Raw genomic sequence first — 13,725 nt, 5'->3', positions numbered from 1 at the left:
AGGAAGGACATTTTGACTTCATCAGCACTCAGCCTCCTGCATGCCAAACCCCTTCCGAGCCCCAGATCCTCACTGGTGGAGGCTCAGGCTGGAAGAATGGGTCCGAGGCTGTTTTGTCTGCCTGAACGGGATGTGGCTTCAGCTTTGATGAGAACACCCCAAAACTCCAGAAATAAAAAGTGTCAGCAGAATAGACCTACCAGGGTTTTAACAAGTGATATTTTAATTTGCTTGGAAATGCAAGAGGGTTTAGGGAAGAGAAAGAAGAGTTATGCAGGAAGCTGCTGAAGCAAAGGCATTAAAAACATGCACATTTTAAAAAGAGAGCTTGAGTTTTGGTGTGGTGACGTGACACAGGATAGAGTTCAGCAGACACACTGGTTAACATGCCAAACATCTCTAACAAATCACTGTGGTCTAGCTTTGTTTATTGGGAATCACTTTAGTAACCTGAAGTCACAAATAAGCAGTAAATAACAAAAACTACAGATAAACACAGGTTACACATGCAAATTCCTCTTCACATCTCACATGTGCAGGTACATTAAATGCACAGTTCTAAAGAGTCTTGACAAAACCAGGTTTTAACAAAAAAATGGTGTTAAAATGCAGGTATGAAAACTTCCATGTGAAGAATATAAAGACACCTTTGTCCCTTTTAGGACTCCAATGCTGCTTTTGATATACCAGAGATGTACGACAGCGACGAGATTCAAGTAAAAGCAGGAAGAGCTCAAGGAAATAATACTGGTCAGAGAATGGGCATTTACTTCTCACTAAAAATACACGGAATAGCTGAATAGGAAAGTCTAGCAAGAGCTTAGGAAAAAAAAATCACAAAGTTGTAAAGCTGACTAATCACTAATTTTCCTATTTGCTATAGATAACAGCAGTGACATTAAAAGAAACTGCAATTCAACATTTAAAAATGCAACTTACATTTAACGACTTTTCCAAAGTGAAATGCAATGACAGCCTTACACTCAAAATTAAACAGCTACTAGGCTCAGACCAAAATACGGAATGTTCTAGATAAAATAAAAATACAGTATTACTTTTCATTTTTTATTCAGAATGGAATTGAAAGACAATTTCTGAAGCTTGAAAGTAGTAAGTTTCATTTAAACGCAGTTTTCTTCTCATAGATGAGCTTTCCACAAGGGTGCAAGATTTCATTTTCTGTAATAGCTTGAAGTGTCAAATGAAAAGTTGTTGCCATTCTCACATTAAGAACAAACTGTTGTCATTAACTTAACTGCATATGCTTTTTGCTACAACATTTAACACATGAACAGACCTATAATGCCTACTGTATCTCACTAAAACAAAAAAGAATACAGTATTTCCATCTACTACTTGTACTGCTTTTAAAAAAGATTAACATTAAAAACAAAGCCATGTTTTCCTTACATCCTTCCTTCTCTTTAACCTTCTTTCTTTTGCCTGAAGTCTTCTGCCATTTTATCCAGAATTTTCTGTTGAAAGAAAGCAGTTATATTGGAGATATATTTAAAGAGTTTGTCACAGGCACAACATAAAGAACAGAAACATAAATCCAATTTCCAAGTTTAAATCTGTGAGCATCAATCGCAATTGCAAAGGTCATACCTAACAAGGCTGGCACTTCTCCCCACCCTGGAGTGGAGCTCTCCTTGGCAAGCCAAGGGAAATTCCTCTCCCTTTTGTCATGGACTTGTGACATGACTGAGCCACTTACCTGGGTGCAACCTGCCCTCTGCAGAGGCAGGGACACAACAGCTCAATATCTCCCCTCCCTGGAGAAGGGTTAATTTGAAAGTGTGAGGAATTTGGTACCACTTTGATGACATTTGGCAGCAACATCAATTCACTTATTTCATTCTCGCAGCTCTCCAAGCAAAGGAGACTCTGAGCTCCAAGCAAGTGCCACTGTCAAACAAAAGCTGCATTGCCCCCTTCCCTCCCCAATTCCAAACCCCACCACAGTCACACAATCACTCACAAGCAGCTCACTGATCATTTCTGCCATGGAAAAAAGCAAAGCAAATCATGTTTCATTCAGGTAATAAAGCTCACAAATTGGCATTTTCCCCCCTTCCCTTTTTACATCAAGGCTTTAATGTCCCATAAGCAGGTACCTCAATGGAAAAAAAAAAAAAAAAAAAAAGAAAAAACACTATGGTGATGGATGAGGTGGATTTTCTTCCTACAAGATCCTGCATGGGAATTGATTTTCTGATCTACTCGTTCACAGTGTTGTTTGGTGACAATTTCTGTGCCATCTGCCTTCCTGGGCCCTCTGTTTATTTAGGGGTTCCCTGTTACTGCAAGAAGGCAAATGTTTGAATTATGAGGTGCCACATTCTCCTTCTCTGTGGAGCTCCTGGGGTTTGCTTTCAGCTCAGGGATCAACTGCCCTGAAATGCATTAATGTGACACTGCAGGACTATCAGAATTCTTTTGGGATTGCCCTTTCCTGGAGGTCATGTTTGCAGCTCACAGTATGAGGTTACAGCAGCAGCATTGTCACTCATGCCATGCAATCATGTGATACCTCATCCAGTTAGAAAATGGAAAAAGTGCTCACAAAATCAGAAGTTGCAAAGGTTTTTCCTTTTTTAAACATATAAAAACTTCATCTTAAGCATTGCTGACTGGTTGAAAACACTCTCAAAAGGACAACTGGAAGCGATCTGGGCCATCTGTATTTACTCTGCATCACTACTTCTAAGCCTGGCCTTATTCCAACTGGAATTCCCTCTTGAATCCAAATTTACAAGATAAAAAAATGCTGGAGCCACTCTTTAAACTGTGTATTCTGCATATTGTTTTCACAAGATGACATTTTGGAGAGGTCTATCTAGAGTTAAAAGTTATCGAGTAAGCCAATTTCCACTGCCTGAAAGGTATTTTTGTTCTCAGTCCGGTCTCGTTGAGCTCTATTCCCCAGAAAGAATCAAGCCATTTAAAATGAACAAGTTTTTGCCTTACCTTCAACTTTTGATAATGAGGAAGGCTGCTGCAATGGGTCTTTTTTGCAACATCTTCATTTGTGTAGAACAGGGAACACAATTTGCAATAAAACCCTGTTTTGGGTACCACATAATTCACACCTAGAGGAGTAAACACCACAAAATAAACTAAGAGATCTACTCTACATCATTTCTTTTAATGTCATATGTCATTTCAGCTAAATCTTAAAACCATAATTCACTTTACATTTAAAAGCTGCTTTATCTTTAAAAGTCTCTGTTTTAGTTTAGTCAAGGAGGGGCCGAGTAGTAACTAAATATGTGCAGGTTTTTTTTTTAATTTAAAAATCAACCTTTCAGATTAAGAGTCCATTTTTATTGGGTCCTTCAAGAACTCACAATGTTTTGTGATCAGTTTTGTAGTATTTAAGATGACTCTGAACTATTACCACTGTTGTGCTTTGCGCTAAAATTGAATTTGTGTTGCTAAAAGATACCTCTGTCAATTTCTGCCTAAGGAAAGGGTTATGAAAAACGCTATGAAAATAAGGAAAAGAGGAAGAAAATACTGGGTTTAGGGCAGGAGTGAAGAATGGAGAGGAGGGGAAAGCCCTAAAATGAAAGGCTATGGGGCAATGTATTGCCAAAAATAAAAGTCAGATGAAATGAGAAATGCTACTGCGATGCACAGAGACATTTTGGGAAAGAAATGGAAACAGCCTTACCAACAGGAATGTTTGGCTGGTATGGCCCAATCCTAAACTCATCTGGGACAAGAGGTTTCTCCAGAACACTCTTTGTTTCCTGCTCGCCCTGGGGGTCTGCGTTTTCCTCGGTGCTTTTCTCAGTATCCTGTGCTGTCGTAGCATCAGAAGCTTCAACACTTTCAGCCTTGGCGTTCTCTTCGCTTTTCGTTCCGTTTTCTAACGTTTCACTCTCCTGCTCTGGCTCCTCAATCTTGTCCACCTTGATCTCTGCCAGGCTGTCCTCGCTCTTGCCCGCAGCCTTGGCTGCCAGCCCGGACTTGCGCAGCTTCTGGTGGTCGGAGTCCTCCTCGTCGCCCACCTCGTCCAGGGTGACGAAGCCCTCCATGCTGCGCGGGAAGCCGCCCACGTAGCGCTGCGGGGACAAGGGGGCCGTGTCAGCTCAGCCTGAGTGCTCCCCTCAAACCCCCCTGAGCTTCACAGCACAAACGTTCTCCAAACTCCTCCCACGAGAGCTGTCTCACTCACTCCTACTGTTACTCAAGGTTTACCCAGCTCTTTTTGTACCCCACTGCCCCAGAATCAAGGATTACCTTTCACAATTATGGGGATTTTTGCATCAGGAGTGGCCACTGTTTTACCACAGCAACGTAACTTCAACTTAAGAACAGAGCCAAAACCACTTAAATGCCCAAGATGAAAGTTCTTTTAATATGAGTACCTTAAGTGAAAGAAATTTTGGAGCGCACAAATTTTGTTTCTAATTGAGAATCCCATAAGATCCTTGAATTCATGGCCTGAAGAGAAGGCAAAACTTTACCAGAACTATTCTGTCCCCATTAATGGTATGAAAGTCCATCAAAAAGAATTAAAAGCTCTTTTCACCCAGTAGAAAGCTTGGAGCATCCATATTAAAACAAGCACTAAAACAAAACCAAACAAATCCCAACCCAAACCCACCGACCACCCAAACTATGAATGCCTCTGAAAATCCAGGTTTCATTAGAAGAGGGACTGTTCAAATTTGGAATTTTTGGAAATGTTCCTGCTGATATGGAGATATCACCATTCCATATACTTAACAGCAACTGAGAGCAGGACTGAGGCAGCATCAGCTTTGTGAATGTGGGTCTTCAAAGAATGAAGTTTGGCTCTGAAGCAGTTTATCACAGCCAATGCCCACATACCAATAAGGAACACTAAGAAAACTGGGAAAGGCCATTTGCATGGCCAGTATCCATCTCAGCACCATTAACCAGGTTCCTGATGAAGATCCCCTAAAACTGAGACCCACGCAAATCTCATTAATTAATTAGGGACGTGCCTTTCTTGCAAAACAGCATTCCAATAAATTACTACAACTTTGCACACTACTCCACAGAACTGAGTATGATTAACAAAGCAGATAGGACATAAAACCCACAAGAGTGTGGGATGATGTGGTGAGAAAAAGGGAATTCACAGCAAGTAGCCTGTGACTGGAAACCAATTCCTGTCTTTCTCCAGTGGGAAAGGGGCCCTGGCTAACTGGAGATGGCCCTACCTGTCCCTAAGTGTAAGGCACAAAATTCTGTCCAAGCCCAGATTAGCCTCAAGCCCCCAGTACATTATTTTTTGAACATAATTTCTGGCTCATGGGTAACTACATATCATTTGCTGAGAAACGGCTCGGGAGAACACAGTTCCTGGCTAAGTATTAATCAAAGAAAGGGTGAAAAGCAAGCAAATCCCCCACTAGCCACAAGGGTTGAAGCCCCAAAATTAAAGCTTCTGTCAAAACAGAATCAGGGATTTATAACTGAATCCATGTGCAAGCTACACCCAGTGATATCTTCCATTTTCTTCACAGAGCTTTAACACCTGTTCCTCTCCAGACAGGTGTTTTAAAGACCCACAGAGGGAGTTCTGCATCAAAATGTACATGGTGTGCTACCTAAGTTACACTGGGCTTCCCCCACTCAGCAGCTCACTGTATGAGTTACCTTTTTAAGCTTTTTCTTGGCTGCTGGAGTGGCTGCAACATTCCCCTCAGTTTTTACAGTTGCATCATCAGGTGTGTCCTTTTTTTCCTCAGTAGCCACATCAGCTAAATTGGCAACATCTGCATCCTCTCCTGCTGAGCTGCCACTTTCTAACAGTGCTGCTGCCTCCTCCTCATCCACCAGCAGCTCATCTTCAGACTCCAGGAGTAAACTGGGCTCATCTTGCTCTGTCTGTTCCCCACTTTTGGCACCTGAAGGCTCAGCAGCATCCTCCTGTTTCTCCTCTTTCGCTTTTTCTTCTGTATTGCCACTTTCAGGTTTCTGAGCAGGTTCTGTTTTGGACTTCTTATCACTGGGAGAATCTTTGCTGTCTGGGGAATATGTTCTCTTTCTGTAAAGAACAAAGAACATTGCTGCTTGTAAACCTGGAGAGAGCCCAGAAATTACAAAAGAAAAAGATCATATTTCTTTAGACAAGCCTGGAAACTGTTGTTTCAGTTCAGAAAATGGAAAGCTGAGGGAAACCCTGAAGGACATAATTCTTCAAACATACAAAAGGCTGCTCCAAGGAGAAATTATCCTTACAAGACAGGACAACTGCTTGTGGGTTTAAATTGCAGGAAGGTAAGGCTAATTAGGGACTGCAAAGGATTTCCTGAGCAGCCTGAAGAGGCTGTGAAATCTCCATCATTAGAGGAAGAGGGTGGGCAGCAAATTTGAAACAGTTAATCTCTGGGCACAACCTCCAGCCATTTGATCTCAAAGCTTGCCTGATTCTTTTGTATTGTTTCTATACTCTGAATAAGGCATTCTCATATTTCCTTTAAACAATATCATGCTTAAACACTAGGAAATTACCTGGTTTTATCCTTTTTCAGCAGTTCAACTCCTTTGTTGGGAATCTAAAATAAAATTTTAAAAATCTGTGAGTAACAGCAGACTATGACTTAACTGCTGCAGCATTAATTTAGAGCAGAAACCAATCCAGCCAAGTGCTTCCAGCTACATAACCCCCAGGAACTCTGTCCATGCCAGCCACCAACTATCAGTAAACCTTTATTTCATGTAAGACAGGATCTGACCAACCTAGAAATCCCCTGCCTTTATTCACAGTAATTATTCAATGCAAAAAAAATGGGATAGCCTGCTCCAGAAAATTCACATACAATTCCTGGTTTGTTTATGAACCAACAGCATGTAGTGCAGGCACTGGCACAGATCAGTCTTAAGCTGTACTTTTCTCCATCAGTACTGGAAAACCTTTAGCAGACTCCCATCACTTCACCTGTTTATGAATTACTGAACAGGAAATGTCACTTGTAGGCAGTAACAAGGAAATCTATTCAAATTGCCACTAAGTGCTCATTTTGCTGCACAACCATGTGCATCAGTAAGATTTCTTCAAGCTCCACAAAAAGCTGATGTTTCTAGGAGACAGCCTGACAGTACAGATTTCTTCTGCTTTCATTATCATAGGACTTTATTATTATCACAGACTATTCTGAGTTGGAAGGGACCCATACGAATCATCAACTCCAGCTCTTCAGTGAATGTCCCAAAAGGGTTGAACCCACAACCCTGGCATTATCAGCATCATGCTCTGACCAGCCGACCTCCTCTCAGTTTTCTACCTACTGTTCCAGTCTGATGAAGAACCACCTACAATTGCATGCATATTACCCGATATTATGTAAAAAACCCCTTCAGTCAACCTTTCCCTCCTTTGTATCAGCTGCACAGGCAGAGGTGCAGTTCTAATATGTTTTAAGTTTTCACCAACCTTTTCACTTTCAAATATGAAGGGGAAAGAAAAAGGATCCCACATTAGAGAATGTTCTAAATGGAGTAATTTTAATTAAAATCTACATAATTCACTCCAAAATCTGAATTTTAGTACCTGCGTTGTTTAATCGGAAAGGAATATCCTTTAACTTGTCTTGTAACACCACACTTGTGCCAAGTAACTGCACTTGAGGAGCCAGAAAATATTACAGCCAACTGTTTAATTTTACATGCAACACTGAGTTTTCAATAAGCAATGGCTGTCATCTACTTCCCTTTACATCTTCAACTACAATTAAAAAAGTCCTTACCCTTAACACCAGTTTCTTGTACTTTTCAGATAAATCCACTTTCACACATCTGCCTTGGAACCAAAGCGCTTTGTTGGCACAATGCTCAACCATGGCCAAAGCATCTTCTCTGGTCTCCATCTCAATAAAGGCCTGAAAAGATTAAAACACACATTAAAAAGGACTCTGAAACACACAACAGTTTTCCAGGCAGTGATTTAACTTAAAACACAGCATTTCCAAATACTGAAACAAAATCACAAGGTTCAACTACATCCATCCTCACCAAACACTGTAACATTTACCCAAGTGCTCTACAAACCCCAGCTTTTCCATTCAGAACCTCTGTCCCAGAGACAGTTCTGAAATTAAACAGGCATTTACATAATCTGCCAAAAAAGCCACCAGAAAGTAAAATATTTAAATAAAAAAGTATCAGGACAATGAAACTCTTATTTAGTGCTTATGTACCTGGGAATTTCAGGGGAGCTGTGAGATTACCTCAGTATTTTATTTTTGGCTTTTGAGAGAAGGATGAAACAGAAAGGCAGCAACTGCTGCTCCTCCAGCTTTGTAAGGAGATCTCATGAGGCTGCTGAATGAGCTTTCAACAAACACATCTGGGCTGCAGTATCCTTGCCAAAAAACTGAAAGCTGTTTCAGCAGCCAACTTAGACAGCAAAGGGATTTTGTTTTTCCAGTGAAATAAGGTCAGGGAGGACTTCCTAGGGGTCACACAATAGTTTAGTAATTTTTCACTTCTCAAGTGTGGCATTAGGGGATTCAGGCACCCATCTCTTTGTAAAAGCAGTGGAACTTTCTTTTTTACTCAAGAGAGCAATGAACTGGGACAGTAAAGCTTAAAAAAATTAGAGCTAAATAGTTTTAACTCCTGTATATTTATAGAAATCTTGTCCATGTACATCAAAAGCATTTCACTATACACACACAATGGTCTGTCTTCAAACCTTTCCCTTCCAAGCTAGAAAAGCACAGCAGGACTGCTTTTGTTTAGTTTTAAAGAATGAGAAATAAAGGGTAAATAAAAGAAACATGTAACAATGGAATATATTTGTTTCATAGGTAATGGTTTTTCAGCCCTAAGAAAATAATCCCAAGGCTCCATGCAAGAATCTGCATAATCCAATAATTAAACCTCCATGTGAAATACATTTTTTCTGTTTTTCAGCTCATATTTCAGGGACATCTCCCAAGAAGCTCCAAAGCAAATCCCCAACCTAGACAGACCCTGTGTCATTTCCAAACCTATGCCAGAGCACAAAGTCCACACATGCCCCAGCTGAAGGTGTAATTTCTTCCCAGTTAACCCCCCCTTCAAGCTGTGCCCCAGGGCTCCCCTGCAGTCACCTGGCTTTTCATTCTCATGAGGATGTAGTTCTTGATCTTGCCGTAGGGCTCGGCCAGTTTGAGCACGGCATTGTCAGAGTAGCCCGAGTGGGGCAAGTTGCTCAGGTGGATCACACGACCAAGTTCTGGTTTTGGTGGCTCAGTCTTTTGGTCAGGTTTACCCTCAGGTTTCTAAGATTAAAAGGGAAAGACATTTAAGACCTACATATAAAAGATACATAGGTGACTGTCCCTTGATTAATCTGATGCACTGAAAAGTACAGAAATTAGGAATAACTAAAATGCAGCAGCCTCATAACACTGACTGGCCCAGATTAAAATAAGGCAATGCTAAAAAAAGCAGAAGTGTTTTACCTTTATTCTCTTGTATTTCTGTGACAAGTGGACTCTGACTGGTTTACCAAACACCAGGGCAGGTGTTGTTGAATAATATTCCACTGCAGCCTGAGCATCTTCAGTGGTTGACATTTCAATAAATGCCTGAAATCATACAAAATCAAATTAAGTACTGCTCTTTCAAGAATCTAATTTTGTTTCAAATTTTCAAGCTCTCCCATGCTTTCTCTTAAAAATAACTGCATCAGAAGTGAAAACTGCTCTTTGGTTACAACGTGAACGGACCTGCAGAACTTGGCAGATACTTTATTTAGGTGCACAAACAGAACTATTTTGTTTGTTTACATTCCACCTAGATTTGGAGTCAAAACATTCAATTGCTTCCTGCTTTTTCCACTTTTACGGTATTGCTTTTTTTTACACTTCAAAATAAGACACACTCCATAATACAAACCAAGATCAAGTAAGTTTTCAGATAGTTTTCAAACAAGAGCAGAATGTGGTGTTGTTGAGAAAGCAATGAACAACCAACCAGGAGGATTTTCCAGTATATAAGTGAAAATGCAGTAATGCAGCATTTCTGGAAACACACTCCTTTCCTTTCCCACATGCCTCTGATGACAGATATGGCATCTCAGTGGGTGGCTGAACAAAAACAAAGCTCAGACAGTGAAAGGAAGCCCACCAGACACACCAGCCAGCCCCACCAGCAGTGCACTGGTACCCAGTCCTACCTCATTGATTTTATTTAGAATCAGGTGATTTGTGATTATCCCAAAGGGTTCAACGAGCTGAAGCAGCTGATATCTCAGGTTCTTTCCCCTCTGGAAATCCATGATGTGCACAACTCTGCTTGTTTCCTGTAGAACACAAAGCACGTGCACACAGCATGAGAAAACCTGAGTGCCAGCAAACCTAAATTCTGCCAAGGCTCTGCTCTACTGCTGTAACTGTGTAAATTTTTAAAAACTATTTTTATCTATCTTCACTAGTGACCAAAGATGCATCCAGAAAAGGCACAGAATTTCTATGGATTTCCAGAGCGAGATGCCTGCCATGCCAAAGCTGCCTTTCCTTAAGTTCACTTCCCACAGCTTCATCATGAAGAGAACCTCTAAAGTAGTCCTGTACAGTTTCAGAATAAATGTTTTGTAGATTATTCAACACAACAAACTCCTAATCTCATGCCAAAGCTTCAGTACTTCCACACACATTCTAAAATCTCACTTCTAAAGACAATCAATTAATTAAACAAAATCCACACCTTAAGCAAGCACAGAAATATTATATAACAAAAATGTGAGTTAAAAAAAAGAATGAATTTCAATACTAACCACTCTGCCCTTCTGCATGTGTCGGGGTCCTTGCATATTTCCATTTCCAGCTCCTTAAGAAATTAAAAGAATGAACAAGCTTAGTTCAGCCTGTAAGACTGGGATTAACATGTCTCATCACGAGCTCTTAAAAGATATGTCAGAGTGAGATCAAGTTCTAAAAACTAATTATTTCATTGCACTCTAAAAAGGCTTCTTATTTATTTCAGAACTCTTGTAACTTGGGGTCCTCATTCCTGCTCCTTGCTCTTCACTCTAACATTAAAGAGCTGCATTTATTGCTGTTAAGAAACAGCAGAGAGTAAGCACAGCCCATTGGAAAAAAAAAATCTCCTGTTTTAAGTGAGATTTGCCAGAGGAAAACTTCTCTGTACACAAAGGATGTGAGATTTCTTTATTGAAGACACTCGTTATACAACTGTGGATTTAGGTTCTAAAACATCACCAATTCAATAACAATACCCATTAAAAAAAATCCAAAGAACCAAACACAAACAAAACCCCCCTTTCAAATAGTTTGGCCTATAGTTAAATCTGAGATATTTTGAAAAATTAATGCTGTTATTTTAATATAATAAACTATGAATGCATCTATAATCTAAAAAGTGTCTAAAATATTTGTAGTCTGTCAGGATATCCAGGTAAATTAATTAGTTTTGCTCTTTTAGCAATCTGAACTACCTAAAAGGTAGAAGTAAGAGAATCAGGCAATAATCTGATTCTTAGCCTCCTTTCCTGAGAGGAAGAGGCTTGCATCATCCATCTTCCAACCTCTCGCTTCTGTTCCAATTTATTTCTCATGTTCACTTGAAAATAGGGGGAAAAAACACTTAGGACACTGAATTCTTACCAGAAAACTGCACCAACATGTAGCTACTCAGAAGACAGATAGAAAAATCTCCTACATAGGAAAAAAAAATCCAAGTGCTCAACACATGTAGATTAATCTCAGTTAAAAATCACCAGCCATAGGGAGTTGGCAGCTGGCAAAAAGGTGAAGTGTGGGAACTCAGTACCAGTCTTTAGTCCCACCACAGCCAAAGTATTTTAGCTCTAGTGCTGAGAAAAACATTTTCCTTCATTGTTTTAGAACACCAGTGAGAAATTAAAACAAGAGTAAGAAAAACCCATAAAAAAACCTAGCTAGAAATTAAGCCAAGTGAAGGTAGGTGCCTGCTGAGGTTACCTCTGGGCCCAACAGGAGGTCCTCCAAGGTGGAATGGAGGTGGTGGTGGTCCCAAAATTCCTGGTGCAGGGTTTGTAGATTGCTGCAACATAAAGGGATCACCCCTAGAAAGAGGAGAAAACACACTGTCATTTTAAACCAAGAAATTGTGAAGCTTTCATTCACAAAACACCCTAATCTCTGCATAACTTCTATGCACACAACTCAGGCTACTTTTAATGCTGCCCTTCAGCTGGAAAACAAAGAGAGGAATCCATTTGACCTAAAATGTTAGGAACTCCCTCTGCTTCAAATAAACAATTAAAAATACTTCAAAATTAATCACTACTTACATTCCATGTCCCGAATCACTGTCAGGATTCCATTCTGGGTATCTTAAAAGAAACAAAATTAAAAGAAAATGTAAGAAACATGCAATCTCCTCTAGCTGTGTAACACAAGCAGTGATACCTGGAGGTGTAAGACAGCTGCAGCACAGGCAACACTCCAGGCCCACTGCCAGAGCCATGAGCAGCCCTGACAGAAATGCTGCTCTTCAGGACAAACTCCCTACTCTGTTTTCAGAACTGCTGGTTTTACAACAAAAATGTACAAGTGGTATCAGTAACCACAATTACAACAGATTCTCAACTGCTAAGTAGGATTCCAAAGCTATGAACCAGGATCCCTTTTTGTCCTGAAGATGCTCCAAGTTGCTTTTATCCCCTAGAAGGCACAGTAAGTTTTCTAAACTTGCTTTCTGCAACAGTTATTTAAAATCAGGGAACATCTTGAGCTGGGAAGGACCCACAAGGATCATCCAGTCCAACTCCTGGCCCTGCACAGGACACCCAGGAATGGCAGGCTGTGCCTGAGTGCTGTTCCAGGCTGAGCCCTCCTCCCCAGTTACTGTACTTCCAGTTCATACATTTCGAGCAGCAGCTGACAGCGGCGGCTGTGAGTCGCTCCATTGATGTGATGGTTCCACTCCTGCAGCAAAGTAAACAAGGCACAATTAGCAGCCACACATGGCACTCCTTCCCACAAAATCATGGCCTACAGCAGTGTCTTCTCTGCTAAGATGGAGTTTTGCAGATCCATAGAGAATGGAATCTGTGGGTGGTGCTTTGAGGAGGCACTGACACTGGACCTACCTCTTCTCTGCTAACCTGGCTGAAAAGGTGTCTGATGGGAACAGGGCTGCTCCTGCCTCAGAGTGCAAAGCTCCCTGGAAAACTCCAGCCTAGGCACAGAGGGCCATGGCAGCCTTTGGAACTGAAGGCCGTTTGTATGTCTTCAGGCATTGCAGAATTTCCTCTACTCTGCTTCATTCCTCAGATTTCTACAGATTACTATGAAGTAAACACTCCAATTTTTAGAACCATAAAGAGGCCAAGAAATTGCACGGAATTCAGAAAGGAAAGACTAAAAGAAACCTAAGGGCATAGCTAGGACAAACTACAAATATACTGGTGAAATATAAAATACATGACCACTCAAGGGGAATAAAAAAGGAAAAAAACAGATCTAAACCAAGATGGTACAACGGAGAAGTAATGAAATTGAACCAAATATTCCAGGTAAAACTCCTCCTGGCTGTGGTTTTAGCACTGGAAAGGAATGAGGGATTTCTACTTTTTCTCTGCAGACCATTTTAACTACAAAGGGAGTTACTTATTTTAGTGCCTGATCTCTGTATCTTTACATTCTTACAAGTAAGAGCACAAATCTGTGCTTTATTCACATTTGTGAAGTGACAGAAGCTCTGGAGTTCCCTGCTGCACATCTGGGAGCCACAGCCTGACCTTCACTC

General features: G+C 40.7%; 1 protein-coding gene across 5 annotated transcripts in view; it reads right to left on the bottom strand.

Moving 5' to 3' along the window:
* Positions 1 to 251: 251 nt before the first annotated feature.
* The window catches only part of MATR3 (matrin 3), a 24,282-nt gene continuing 10,808 nt past the window's right edge, over positions 252 to 13,725 (bottom strand). For all 5 annotated transcript variants that reach the window (XM_084216069.1, XM_084216066.1, XM_084216070.1 and 2 more), the window contains 13 exons: positions 12,841 to 12,902; positions 12,266 to 12,307; positions 11,934 to 12,037; positions 10,748 to 10,800; positions 10,148 to 10,273; positions 9,432 to 9,557; positions 9,078 to 9,248; positions 7,731 to 7,862; positions 6,496 to 6,539; positions 5,638 to 6,028; positions 3,677 to 4,070; positions 2,971 to 3,092; positions 252 to 1,475 (listed from right to left, as the gene is read on the bottom strand). In XM_084216069.1, coding sequence (XP_084072195.1) covers positions 1,425 to 1,475; positions 2,971 to 3,092; positions 3,677 to 4,070; positions 5,638 to 6,028; positions 6,496 to 6,539; positions 7,731 to 7,862; positions 9,078 to 9,248; positions 9,432 to 9,557; positions 10,148 to 10,273; positions 10,748 to 10,800; positions 11,934 to 12,037; positions 12,266 to 12,307; positions 12,841 to 12,902 — 1,818 coding nt within the window. In that variant the 3' untranslated portion in view covers positions 252 to 1,424. The remainder of the gene's footprint in view (positions 1,476 to 2,970; positions 3,093 to 3,676; positions 4,071 to 5,637; positions 6,029 to 6,495; positions 6,540 to 7,730; positions 7,863 to 9,077; positions 9,249 to 9,431; positions 9,558 to 10,147; positions 10,274 to 10,747; positions 10,801 to 11,933; positions 12,038 to 12,265; positions 12,308 to 12,840; positions 12,903 to 13,725) is intronic.

The sequence above is a fragment of the Fringilla coelebs genome (genome assembly GCF_963513975.1).
Source record: "Fringilla coelebs genome assembly, chromosome: 15".
Taxonomy (NCBI): domain Eukaryota; kingdom Metazoa; phylum Chordata; class Aves; order Passeriformes; family Fringillidae; genus Fringilla; species Fringilla coelebs.
This window is presented reverse-complemented; position numbering and strand designations above follow the sequence as displayed.